We start from the raw sequence: 14,457 nt of genomic DNA on the forward strand, positions 1-14,457 counted from the left end.
GCCTAGATAAGTAGGAACCACCCCAAGCTTAATCTTTACCCATGTGTTAGAGTAGAGCATAGTAATGGCATTCAATAGATTTGGTGGCAGCACCCATTGGTGTAGTTTTGCCCGCAGTTTATCACGAGGAACACAGTCAAAGGCAGCTTTAAAGTCTACAAAACACATGTAAGGAGGCATCCCTGTGGCCTTTGCACTGTTGATGTTTAGACTCAGTGCCATAAGATTGGTTAAAGTACCCTGCTTCTTAATGAAGCCGGTCTGATTAATGGGAAGCTTGCCATTATCCGAGGCCCACAGTTCTAGATGCTGAAAAATTCCTATAGAAAAATATTTGAGGTCCACATCCAAAAGGGCAGTTAGTGGATAGTTAGATGGTAGGGAGGCCTTCCCTCCTTTGTAGATAGGATGAATTATTGAGCCCTTCCAACTATCCGGAACAATACCTGTTGGCAGGATATGATTGAACATTGCAGCAAAGAAGGCTGCTCATCTTGTCGTTACTTGCTTGAACAGGGCCTGAGGTAACCCATTAGGACCAGTTGTGCAGTCAAGGCATGATTTTTCAATTTTCTTAGATATTTTGAGAGAAGTAAACATAATGGACTTCTGGACCTTAGGCCCGCAGGAGGTCCCTCCCCCATTGGGCTGGACCAGCATCTGCCAGGGGTGATTCTTTAAAGTGGGATTTTAGGTGTACCACTCATGACTCCTCGTTTATATTTGCATTGTTGGCTGCCCTTGGGCCTTTTTCAATGTTGTTGACTAATCTCCAATAGTGTCTTGAGTCTGCAGATACTGATGTATGGTGCAGTTTAGCCCATAGAGTTTCCTGCTTTGAATTTTTAAAGAACCAGAAGTCCCTTTTTAGATGTTTCCTTTCCTTCAGGAGGGCTTTTAAGAGTGTTTCGTCTTCCGGATGTTTCCACAGTTGTCTCAAAAGCCTGTTCACCACCGGTTTCCTCTTCCGTACTGCTCATGGCATAACTATGCTGTTGCTGTGCCCCAAATGAGCTCCCTTATTCCTTCCTTTTGCAGAACCTTGATTAATAAGATTTTTTGAGAATGACTCCCATATCAAGACCACGTTTGTAGATTAATTGATCATGCATTCCAGGACTGTGACCACCTCTTCTACTTGGGCTTTGACCAAGTGGGGGCTCCATTTCAGTTGCTTTAAGTTTTCAGACTGGGGCTTACCCTTGAGGAGTCTTGTTTCTTCCTGAATACGTATTGTAACTATTTGGGGGTTATGGTCACTTTCTGGACGGTCTTGAATTCTAAAATCACTCACAAACTTAAATAATAGTGCATTTATCAAGGTATAGTTTAGAAATGAGACCACTTTTCCTGAGGCTCTTGTCCAAGCAGGGGGAGGGGGATCCACTGGCAACCGCCCATTTAGGGCAAATAGGCCTGCTAGCTCACAGCTCTTGATTAACTTCTCTCCACTTTTATCTTTCTTTCTCTGAGGTGGCAGAGTTTGAATAGGCATAGGGACTGCTATTTGCACGTGGTCCTCACTTGGCAAATAAATTAAGATTGAAATCACCTGAAAGAAGCCAATAGGATGGGCCAAATTAGTTTTTTAATGTAGAGCAGGTGTTCTAAAAATGTATTTGCTTCAATCGCTTTTCTTTTTGGACATAGACATTGATTAGGACCGGGGAGTCACGTATGTTTTTTTTGCCCAACAATCCAGACAAACCAGCAGGAACGTCTGATCTTCCCTCTGAAGTTCTGATGTCTTAGCAGTATGTCTAGTACTGATATAAGTTACTAACCCCACTTTTGCCCTTCCAAACGTATTGTGTACTCTGCTGGCTTATAAAATTCTTTATATCCGATTGAAGGGAGACATGTGAGTGTCCATGATTCCTGCAGCATTAATATATCAAAAGAGCCCAGAAATTGGATAACAGCCGGAACTTCCAACTTTGCCAGCAGACCCCCTATGTTCCAAGAACAAATACTCAATGATCCTTGCAGATGAACTGTGTGATGGACTACTGTTCAACTTTTTTGAGGATATTACTGTTGGGAGCCAGGTCCATTTGTCCTGGGAGTGACCTCTTTACTAAGATCGTCTAGACAGGGTCCTTCTTTGGCCCTCCTCTTTCCATAGTTGTATTTTCAGATTGGATTGAGCTACCGTCCTTTCACCTACCTCTTCTTTAGTGGCGTCTCTTGTGTTGGGCCTCCCATTTGCCCCTCGTAGAAAAGACCAGGGAGTTACTTTATTCCTTTTCGGCATACAATCCTGCAGTAGTGGGTATAAGTATCTGTCTCCTTGATATGTAATACCCTCAATCCCCCAGGCTTTTAGGAGGTTTTTCCTTACCATAGTTTGCGTGGGGAGGTCCGGAAGCGCAAATACCACTACAGTGAGGTCCATTTGTGACTTCCCTGGCCTTGTATAAATCTTATGGCAGTAATGCCATCTGAGGACACAAGTTCCAGGCCCTGGAAAGCGTTAATTATTTAAGGTCAGTAGAGCGATTAAGCACATCTTGAGGACACCTAGATTTATATTCAGGAATCCAAAGCAACTGAGAGCCTTGGGTCAAGCTGGTCGGGTTTGAATTCTTTACAAAGCTTAGCTGTTGCTGTTGAATTTGGGGCTCCTTATAGGGGTCTGGGGCTCCTCTTTTTCCTCATAATCAGGTTCACCTTCCCCCTCAATGGCTGACTTAGATAAATTGGCCCAACCAGGAATTATTGGGATGATGTTGGGACCAAGTTTTCAGCACGTCGAGCTGATGTGTATCTGGACCCTGACCATCTGGAATAGGAGTTAGCCCCCCTTCTGATCCCTCAAGACAACAGTTGCAGTTTTCCTGGGGAAGCTTGACCCCCACCCCATCTGCTAGCCTGATGTGTATGGGTCAACTCTCCAGGATGTTGATGATGGGGGAAAGTGGAACTGTTGGGGGAGAAGCTTCTGCGCTTAGCGACCACCCTATGGGACCAAGAGCCTGGGCCGGGGAGAGAGCTTGATGCTCAGGGCCACGTGCCACTTATCTTACTCGTAACACCAAAGTAGTCCATTATTTTGTGGCACTTAATTGGAGTTAGGGGTTGAACAGTATGTCTACCATCACCATTCTGATAACTGTCAGCAGTTGTTACAACACTCCTTACTTTTGTTTTTTCCAGTTCCTTCCCAAGGCTTTGCCTTGGCGGACTCCAGCTAAACAAGCTGCTTGGGCTGGCATCCCTGGGTTGACCCGTAGTCTGTGCTGCGCTATTAGCTCTCCTTTTCGGCTCTGTCTCGATTAAGACCGACTCCTCCTTCCTTTTCCTCTTATTTGTAATTGGAACCTTGCCTCTTGTTTTGCCTACTCTCATTCTCAGCAATCATCGTAACCAGGGTTTTTTTTTGATTTAAAAAAAAGATCTCAATGGCTCCAGGGAAAATCTAGGGACCAGGAAGGGCCCACAAGATGCTCAGGGAGGGGTCAGCACGACCGCACTCTTTCGCACACACGACTGCTTCTCATAGACCACAGGAGAGTGTGTTGTTCCCTTGTTATCCTTGGTTACCCCTTACCTTTTTGATAGTTTGTTAGGGGAATTAAGGTAGTTTGCTCCGGGTATAGTACTATATGGAGCTTTGTTATCAACTCCGGACAGCTTTGTTTTGTTCTTTTAATACTTGGAGCTCTTAATAAAGTTGCAGTTAACAGCTGAGGTTGCACTTATGTTTCTAACTGTCACTTATTATGCTTATCGAGCTTGGTGTGATTACGAGGTGAGTGGGTGTCGTTTGCCGACCCACAAGCCCGCACCACCCAGACCTAGCTGGACCAATTCCATGGGAGGGGCACACACTAAGCGGCAGGTGTCTAAGACTGCCGCGCTTGCACAGCTAGATTGCCCTTATCTTGGGCTTCTCACCAGTGCTGCTGCTCCTGCCTGAATGGGCCGCTCCTATGTGCTTCTGTGTACTTCTCCTTGAGGTCCTCCATCTTTTAGACTGCCTGGAGGGGCTTATCCTTGACCTTATCCTCCCACCATTGGGTCTTAGGTGGGGTGACTAACCAACCAGTGGGATGGCAACCAGAGTAACATCCTCATCCTGAGTAGAATCTGATGCCCACTGTCTGAGGCCCACTGTCCTGAGGAGAGGAGATGTGGGGAATAGTGATGGTAATAGCAGCAATGCAGAGCCGCAATGCGGAGCAGCATGGGGCCCACAGGCTTGATGTTGATCCAGCGGGTCAGCAGCCCAGCCTGATGGGCCAGCAGCCCCAACCGCCCAGCAGAGGCCCAGTTGGGGGCCAGACCGCAGCAGTAGAATTCAGCAGAAGTATCTAGGCATCCCAGCACTCAGCACTTGCCGTGGCGTGACGTAACTCCGTACTCCATAGCGTAGCGCTTTACCACCACATTACATGTAATTTTCTCCACCTACCATCAAAATAGGATGCACGCAGCTAATGTGACCAGATGGCACCTTGTCACATGCGAACCACTTCAGGATGTGGCGTAATGCTATGACGCTAAGGATCAGGGTTTGAGTCTCGGCATCAGCTCAGTATCCTGTGATTCTGGGCAAAGCACTTAATTTCCCCATGCCTATAGACAGCGCCTGAATACCCCCACAGGTGATCAGTCGCGCTATACAATCCGAGTATTATTATTATCAATGTAATCTAGGCATTGCGGTCTTGCATCAGTTTAATTATGCCTGTTGGAGTAGCACACCTGATAATATGGAAAAACAAAATCCAGGAAAGGAAAAGTGGTGTCCCGCTTACATGGAGCCATCTGATGGTAGTCTTTCAGTTATAGACTAATCTACCGGGGGCACTGGCTACTTACAGCCCTGTTTGGCCCCTTTAAGGTCTTCTACTGAAGACCAATGACATACTTTAGGACAACCGTTGTCATAGATTCTGCACTGTTAGCGTTATGGATTGTCCACTGGCGTGTACAGTTAATATTTGAGTGGTTGTGCTTTTAAATGGGTGTAACCTCCTCTGCTACAACAAGCCTTTTGGTCCTTTCCCAAAAAAAATGCCACAGATGGCAGTGGCATACTGGAAAACAGATTGTCTGACTGAAGAAGATAATGCTGGCTCACGGTTTTATTTTTTTCTCCCACTGTGCTGATGGAGAGCGAAAGGGGTGGGACTGCTTGGGCTGCACAGGCGGCTGGTGACTCACTGGCCAAAGTATTTTTTCCCGTCTCCCAACTCCTTAAGACTCAGTACATTGCAATGCTCTGACGGGCAAGTGGGAAATCAGATGCCCAACGGGAAGTTCAGTGGAGAAGTGCCCACTAGGGAGGTGTGGCTATGCAGGTCCTAGAGGATTTTGCATGGTTTAATTAATCCATATGTTTTGTGGATTCCCTTTACTAAATTAAGTGGCCAATTTTGGGATGCTCCCTGACCAGTATTTTACCGGCATGGTCAAGTTAAAAAATGGGAACATCAAGAAAATTCTGTATTTAATTTTTCCCTTCTAGATAGAAACTTAAAACAACAACTACAACATAAAAAAACAAGTGGGTCTCCACTCTCGCACTGACCACCAGGGGCCGCACGCAGTCACACTCGATAAAGAGACTCCAAGCCAAGGAAGGGGAAGAGCCAATCAGCTGAGAGAGAGCAGTGAGAGTGGGCACAGAGTCGACGAAGAGAAAAAAAAAAAATATTAAGTAAAGCATGTGAAATTTAAGCAGGAACAACGTGGTTACAGTAATGCTGATTTACAGCCCTGTTTATAGAAACAGCGTGGCAGCGAAGCTAGGCTGAGAGCAAGAACGCACTGCAACGAAAAGGCAAGTTTTGCCAAACACGGGCAGGAAATCAAGAAAAATAAAGTCTCCCAAAGAACAGATAAACACGATAAAGCTTATTTACATAGCAATTAGTCCCCGCTTCCAAAAGGAGGGATAAAGTGGCAGACTGACCTGTAGCAAACAAGGATTTTTAAATGACACTGAAATGAACAAATGAAATGGCTTGAAACCCACAGAAGTAAGTATACTGAAAGTATACAAGAGGTCGTACGCTTGTGCTCGACCTAATAGAAAAGGACCTGCAATTTATATGTTACATTAAAGTAGCACCATTATGAGCTCTGTGTTTGTTTGATGGCAGCCCCTATTGCCATCTTATGAAGGTAGTTGTGGAAAGCAGAGAATAGCTTAGTGTCTCTGAGAAAATCTAATAGTATGGTTAATGTATTTACGTAGTCTGTAAATGACCATGGAGGTTCAACAATGCTGACAAATGAGTGGTGCTGCAGCGAAAGTACCTAAATGCTGTGCTGCATCTGCTGTCTTGAAAATGTGTAAATGATGCATATATCATTAGTCCTGAAGGAATATTTTACTGATTGCACAATCCATCTATATGGAGCAACATCTGCCAGTAATGCACCTCAAAATGTGCCCCAGGTGCAGGTTACCAGGCATACTGATGGCAACGTCAGGTCTGCCAAGTACCATGCATCAGGCGTTAGACTAACACATTTTAACTTGGTGGTCCGCATCTCCGCATTCAAATGCATTAATCACTCATTTGTAAAGCCTTAATCACTTGCACGCTGTAAGAGGTGGAGCAGGATGGGAGCAACCATCAAAGCTGCATTTGATTTTAGTAGCGAGGCTTCAGAGTGCTAAAAAAGTGGCAGCTGTGACGGAGCTGTCCTTCAGCAGGGAGGCTCTCACAATAAGACAGGAGCATTGTAAGCCCTGGAATCAAACTCCTGGGGCTTACCTGCTGTGATTCACACCCACGCCTGTCTCCCCAGAGTGGCAGTTTAAGTTTTAACTGCCACAATTCTAGGGAATATAATAAAGAGGAGCTGAGGGGCCCAGTGATCTGATCTCTCAGGATCGCAGGCATTTACACTACAGCGGGCATCCGAAGGAGGTGCATTTACACCCTGCCACACTGTGTCCTCCTTGCTGTGCGTGTGTCTCACTGCAGTGCTGCAAGGCAACTACTGGCCACGAGTCAGGTCTTCATTCACTGATTTTAATAAATAAAATACATAGGGGAGTGCAGCATTGCATTTAAGGAGGCAGCACGTACTGTCGGTAGTGCTCAGCTGCACAGGGGAGAGCCTAGTATCTCATATGAAACTGGTGTGTCTGTTGTTTTAGAAAGTTATTGAGGATCTAGCGATAGTTATTACACCTAAGGTCCATGCAGTTCGGGGCTCACTTCCATCAAGCTGAGCTGGCCTCTAAGTGTCTCTTTGGCATGTATTTTTGCAGCGCTTTATTACTGGTCATGGTGATATAAGTATGTATAATATGTTTGTACTAATTGTATATGAATATTCCCTAACTACTCCCATTTTTTATTTCAGTTTAGACATTTTGGGGCCAATTCACAAAGGCCTTCAAGAGTATTAAAGTAGAACTACAGGAGAACTACTTTATGTACGCCTTTGTGAATTGGCCCCTGAATTTTTAAACTCAGTAAGCATTTGCAGGATGTTCTCTAGACTTAAAATACACAGATTAATGATAGTCTCTTCTTTTCACTCAAAACGGATGTTCTGCCACTTATTTATTTGTATTCCAAACCTGATTATAATCTGTAATGTTAATAATATGCTTGAGGTGACAAAGGAGTATGCTGCGAGCTGGCTCATGCAGTAATGTTTTGGGATATTCTGAAATGTTTAACAATATGCCGTCCCAAACCCCATTACCCTTTGTTTCCACTCTTCTGGGGAGGAATGCCTGCTGGGGTGTGCCTGTGCAAGGTAGGCTAGTGAGACTGCTGCCCATGCTGTTCCTGTTCTGTGTGTGGATGAAGCGTACACCACTTATCCCTGTGTTGTATCTGTTCTGCTTATGAGGGAAGCTTGTAGCTGCTTCATGTTGTCACTTGTTTTGTGAATTAGAAAATCTTACACTGTTCCTGTCATTGCTGTAATGACTGCTTTTGAGATTGGCTTGTAGAACCCCGGTATATGCTGCTTCTGTAATATATGACCTGCTTTTGGCGCTTCCATTGCTGTTGCCTGTGACATCATTCTTGGTCTCTGTGATGGAAGCTAACCATATACTGTCAGGCATTTTCTGTATGGGAAAAGTATTCAATTCTGCTAGCCATATTGTCCTTTTTCTGTGTATTTAAATGAAGCTTGAAACTTCATTTCATCAGATAAAGAGTGAAACTGTTAGCTTAGTCAGTGCCACTGTGCTAATTACCTCTGGATACGTCTGCATGGAACAAGAAAGTAACTTTAGTTTGTCAGGACATTTCTTTGCCAGGAGGAGACAATGAACAAGGTTTTGTATAATGCAGCAAATGTGAAAGACAGGCAATTGTGGATATTTTTGTGTAAGTCCCCCAAAGCACTATTTTATTGTGTTTTTTCCCTTTCTCAGTTGAATTAAAAGATGCCCATTCACAAAAATCCCAGAAAAAGATATTACTCGTTTCAATTTAGATTCACACCTCCTGATATACCATTGTTAGAAATTGGGTCTTTAGTTGGCAGTGGTTTGCACCCTGTCGAAGTAGGGATCCTCACTCTAGTCAGGATAAGGGAGTCAAACAGCTAAGAAACGTCTGCTCGCCCCCTTGGTAGCTTGGCTCAAGCAGTTAGGCTGATCTCAGAGGCAGTGTGTATGTTATTTGTGTACACACACACAAAAATATATTGTGAAAACACTACAAAAGGACTCCACAACGGTTCAGAAAAATAGCCAATAATTATCTGAGTAAAACAAGACCAACATGGCAACAATACAGCATTCACAAGCAAAGATACAATTTTTTAAAGATTAAGCCCCTCATTACGACCCTGCGGTTGGCGGAGAAGTGGCGGTATTACCGGCAACAGGCTGGCGGTAAAAAAATTGGAATTATGACCATGGCGGTTACTGCCATGGTCATCCGCCACATCTCCGATCTGACCGCTGGGCTGGAGACTTGGGTCTCCAGCCCGGCGGCCGTCACAAGACCGCCGGCGGCATCACAACCCAGCTGACCGCCATAGATGTCATGGGGTTGGGAACCGCCATGAAATCCATGGCGGTAAGCACTATCAGTGCCAGGGAATTCCTTCCCTGGCACTGCTAGGGGTCTCCCCCACCCCCACCCCTGCTTCCTCCCCCAACACCCCGCACCCCCGCCACCCTCTAAAGGTGGCAGGACCTCCCTCCCCACCCCTACCCCCAACATCGCAACCCAGACACACAACGTACATGCATGCATACACCACCAACACACATACACGCACACATATCACCAAACATGCCAACAGCCACACACACAGTCATACACGCACACCCACATACATACACCCACACATCCATTCAGACATACAGACATGCACACATTTCCAAACACAACACCCACCCCTCATGAATACACGCACTCACACACCCCCTCTACATCCTCACACGCACACCTCCATTAACGCACACAATACACAACACTCCCACACCCCCTCCCCTAACGGACGATCAACTTACCTGGTCCGTTGATCCTCCGGGAGGGACGGGATCCATGGGGGCTGCTCCGCCACCAGCACCCCATCAACAGAACACCACCACGCCGAATCACGGAAAGTGATTCAGGGGCGGTGTTCTGTTGACGGGGCGGGGGAGGTGGAGTAACCTCCACTTCCCCGCCGACCGCCAGTATGGCTGCTGGTGGCTCTCCGTCCAGAAAAGGACAGAGGGCTGCCAGCAGTCATAATTCGCAGAGCGGAAAACCGCCTGCGCTGGCGGTCTTCAGCACGGCGGTCCCTCGGCGGTCTTGCAAAAAGACCGCCGAGGTTGTACTGACCACCTAAATCTTAGTATAGGGCTTAGAGACACATTAGCTCCAACTGGGACTATCATGACATCCTGACGAAGTAATTCCTAACTGCCCAATGCCACTTGTGAGGAAGTGCGGGCCAGTCATGCAGTGACACGGACCCGGGTACAGTACCTTTGGTAATCAATGTGGAAACAAAGACGGTGCAGCGTCAGTTCCTTACTGCCACCGGGAAGGTGAAGTGTCAGTTCCTTACTGCTAGGCAGGGTAGGTGAGGCATCGGTTCCTTACGGTAGCAGGGGAGGTGGGGTTGATGAATCTGTCAGATCAATTTACAAGGAATCAACTTTGCGGCGTCGCAACCACACCAATGGGCAACAAGTGCCACGGCAGAGACGGAGTCGGGTGCCACAGATGTCAGTGACACATCGCTCTGGACTCATGCTGTGACGGGACTTTGGAGGCACTGTAGCAGCATCAGGCCTGCATCATCGGTCGCAGTCATTGCACTCAGCAGGGACCATGGCTCCGGCTCAGGCATCTGCATGGAGTCGGTCTGCCGCGCCGGTCGCTTCAGAGTCGTTGGCCCTGGTTTCTTCTTGGTTGCACCAGAACTCACTTCCAAGGGCCTGGGAATTGGATTTGGCACCACTTGGCAAGTCAGGTCTCTCAGCAAAAAGCCCAGGTTCTGGCAGATGAAGTATTTTATGTCCCTGAGACTTCTTAACAGGAAGCAAGCTTAGTCCAAGCCCTTGGAGAACCTTTGGAAGCAGGATGTAGATAGAAAAGTCTGTCCTTTTACTCCCAGGACAGAAGCAGCAAGCAGCAGGCCAGCACAGCAAAGTAACAGGCACAGTGGCAGTCCCTCCTACAGCATCCAGCTCTTGTTCTTGGTAGAATGTCTTCAGTCCAGAAGAATTCTAACTTTGTGGGGTCAGAGGTCCAGTACTAATGCCGATTTTGGTCTTTGAAGTAGGCAAATTCCAAAGGGAAGTCTTTGTAGTGCACAAGACCCCGTCTTTCCCTGCCCTAGTCCCAGGCACACTCTAGGGGGTTGGAGGCTGCTTTGTGTGAGGACAGGCACAGCCCTATCCAGGTCTAAATGTCAGCTCCTTCTACCACTCTAGCATAGGAAGACCCATCAGGATATGCAGGGCACACCTCAGCTCTCTTTGTGTGGCTGTCTTGTCTGACCCAGACGTGTATTCAGCAGACAGGCAAAGGCACAGAATGATTAAGCAAGAAAATGCCCAGTTTCTAAAAGTGGTGTTTTTTAAACTTACATTTCAAAAGCCAACTTCACCAAAAGATGCATTTTTAAATTGTGAGTTCAGAGACCCCAGGCTCCAATCTGTATCTGCTCCCAATGGGAAATGACACTTAAAGGATATTTCAAGGCAATCCCCATGTTACCCTATGGGAGAGATAGGCCTTGCAATAGTGAAAACTGAAATAAGCAGTATTTCACTATCAGGGCATCTAAAACATGTCCTACCTTTTAAATACCCTGTACCCTGTGTATGGGGCTACTGTGGGCCTGCCTTAAGGGTAACTTACAGATAATACAAGGTAATATTTGAACCTGGCAAGTAGGTGCACTTGCTATGTCGAAAATGACAGTTTAAAACTGCACACACAGACATTGCAGTGGCAGGTCTGAGACATGTTTACAGGGCTAATCATGGTGTGGCATAATCAGTGCTGTAGGCCCACTAGTAGCATTTGATTTTTTAAAAGCCCTGGGCACTCATAGTGCACTTTGTTAGGGACTTACTAGTAAATCAGATATGCCAGTAATGGAGAAATCAATCACCAATAAAATGTACACATGGGGAACTTGCACTTGTCAGCAGTAGTAAAGTGCCCAGAGTCCTAAAGCCAGCAAAAACGAACTTAAGCATAGGATCAAAAACGGAAGATCAGAAGCAAAAAGACAAGGGATACCACACCCAGAGCTGACAGGTCAAACAACCATAATAATGTCATTTATGCCCATGAAAATTGCAGTTGTTCACCATGAAATATGACATGCACATTAAGCATTTTGGCAGATCTGTTTTCTCAGCAAGAACACTTGCATCCAGACAATGGGTCAGCTCCGCTCTCATCTTTCTGCTGAATTGGAAATAAGCCCCGGCTTCAGTGATTACTCCTGGCAGGCTGGCATGCTAAAGCCAATTTGTTCACAGCAATCCTGGCAGATTGACTCACTAACCATCCTAAATTATGATCAGCAGCAATCAGTAAAATGTGGTCAGAACTCTAAAATAAGATTGTTATCACACTGGTGTATTTGAAAAAAATGTGTATAGTTGGATCTGCCCTGGCATAAGATGGCAGTACATTGGCTTATAACAGCCTGATTCCAGATAGTACCTTAATTTCTGGCACAGAAATGATGATGAATAATAACTGGCATGGAAACACTGATAGACATTTCATGGCACAGTATTTAAAACGAGTATTGTATGTCTTTCATAGTGTTAATTGCCTTTATTTCTGTAGCAGAGGCAGTGCACTAGATAGTCATTCATTGTCCGATGTCATAGGTATAAATTCCTAGTCTGCACCCAGTGTTTGCATCAGGCGCATATTGTTCTCACCTGCATGGTCCACTGCTATGGATAAATGGTGTGTCTACATATAGTTGCAGACTTTAAAAATTTCAAAATTAAATAACATTGTCTTTAGGACTTCCAGTGAACCATGCATAGGTCAAAGACACAGATGTAAAATGCACTATTAGCCCTCAATTTTCCCAGGATGTTCTAGGGAAGGGACAATCCTTCAAGCCGCCTGGGGATGGTTTGGTTCCACTGCTGCATAATGGAGCAGGTAAACAGAGTTTTGCCAGGATTGTTTTTTGTTCCCTGTTTGGTCCTGGGGGCAGATCAACAGCAAGGACTTGCTCAGGCTAAAACAAATGCACAGAATTCATTACAAATTCTACTACAAAACAAGTAGTCACCTTTCCATAGTTTAGCACTGACTGTCTTGACACATGCCTGAATTGCACTCTGTCAGACTGTATAATTAAGAGTGGCACAGGCTTTAGCCCTTTTGCAGGCACGTGACCGATTCAAAGAGCATATTTATTTACTGTGCATTAAGCTTAAACACCCATCATCGCTTGAGGGAAGCAATGTCTATCCCTTTGTTGGGATCAGAGCCCTGCCACTTCCCATTTTCTTTTTCAACAGTCACTCAGCTACAGTATCTGCTTTTGTTTGGTTTCATAAGGATGTTTAAGTCTTCCATAAACTGTATCTAAAGAAAGTGCAAATTTTGTAGCTGGCTCAATTAGAATATAATTTTTTTACTTAGACTGGTAGTGTCTTTGTGCTCCTAACCAGTAGGTGGCACCATAGTGTTCATGGTGTTGCCCTCAACTAGAACGCGCTTCTCGCCTCCTGACTTTCTGTCCAGTTCTGAGGTCAAATACTACCTGGGACAGGAAAGGATTGTTTTTGATGTGCTTTGATGTTCCCCCTAAAGGAGTCGCCTAACCTAAGCAAAAATGAGAAATGCGGTCTCCTCAGGTCGTTTCTATATAAAATGGATGATACAACTGCAGATATTTCACACATTTAATTTCTCAGACTCCCTCCTTTGCTTACATGAAAAACAAACGTAATGGATCGGCATGGAGAGTGCTTACAATATTTGCGGATCTCGTTATCTCCTCACTTTTGGAGGAATTATATAGTCATTGCCTTTAAACATCCAGTGTTACATTTGCATCTTTTTAGTCTTCATTATCATTTCTGATTGAAAAATGTGTAGTTGCTTGTTAACACCTTGTGTTTTCTCTTCACAGACGGGGAGCTTCCCGTAACAAACGAAGAGGGGTCAATGGAAAACGGACAGGCTCTTGGCTCTGGTCAGTCATCCTTAGCGAACAAATCAGAACATGATTCTGCCTCAGGGGAGCACTGTGCCTACGACATGCACGTCAATTCAGAATCCATGGAGGGTGCAGGTACATTTTACTTGTTACGTCATAGGCATGAGTGGTGTGCTTTAATTTGAACTCTGTTGTCGGTATATATATATATATATATATATATATATATATATATATATATATATATATATATATATATATATGTATATATATATATATATACACACACACCTTTGCAGTTCAGGCCTCCGAAACCAAATCTCCCATTAGCTAAAGTGAAAAAAACATCATGTCAACTCAAACATGCTTATAATTTGATGCATATTTTATAAATGGTGATGTACAGGGCCACTGGAATTATGCAATTGTGCAGTGTTTTCCACATATTTATGGTTCAACCCCTGCACAGACAGCGTTATAATCATACAAATGACAAAATAATGAAGTAATAATGTCTTATTATACCACATAATTTGTCTTTTGACACATCTCGATATGGGCGAGGGCCCTGCTTTTGCCAGGGAGATCTCTCGTTGTGAAGTAACAACAATATTTTTTAGATAATTGCAGAACCCTTTTGATGTGTGGACAGATTCAGTTTAACAAAATACCCATAAACAGGCTTTGCCACAGTGCCCTAGCCCACCCTTAGAGGCCTGTTGACTTTAACATAAGCTTAAATAAATCAGTCTTACCGCCTCTGTGGTAACATTTCATAATAATCCATCAGATCAAAGGCATTTGCCAAATGGCTTCATTGGTTTGTCATCATAATCAGTTCAGACCTATTGTATTGAGTAAATGCTTTTC

General features: G+C 44.9%; 1 protein-coding gene across 9 annotated transcripts in view; it reads left to right on the plus strand.

Moving 5' to 3' along the window:
* The window catches only part of PHACTR1 (phosphatase and actin regulator 1), a 1,185,412-nt gene that overhangs the window by 949,746 nt on the left and 221,209 nt on the right, over positions 1-14,457 (plus strand). For all 9 annotated transcript variants that reach the window (XM_069219732.1, XM_069219733.1, XM_069219729.1 and 6 more), the window contains one exon: positions 13,561-13,722. In XM_069219732.1, coding sequence (XP_069075833.1) covers positions 13,561-13,722 — 162 coding nt within the window. The remainder of the gene's footprint in view (positions 1-13,560; positions 13,723-14,457) is intronic.

This window comes from Pleurodeles waltl, chromosome 2_2 (genome assembly GCF_031143425.1).
Source record: "Pleurodeles waltl isolate 20211129_DDA chromosome 2_2, aPleWal1.hap1.20221129, whole genome shotgun sequence".
Classification (NCBI taxonomy): Eukaryota; Metazoa; Chordata; class Amphibia; order Caudata; family Salamandridae; genus Pleurodeles; species Pleurodeles waltl.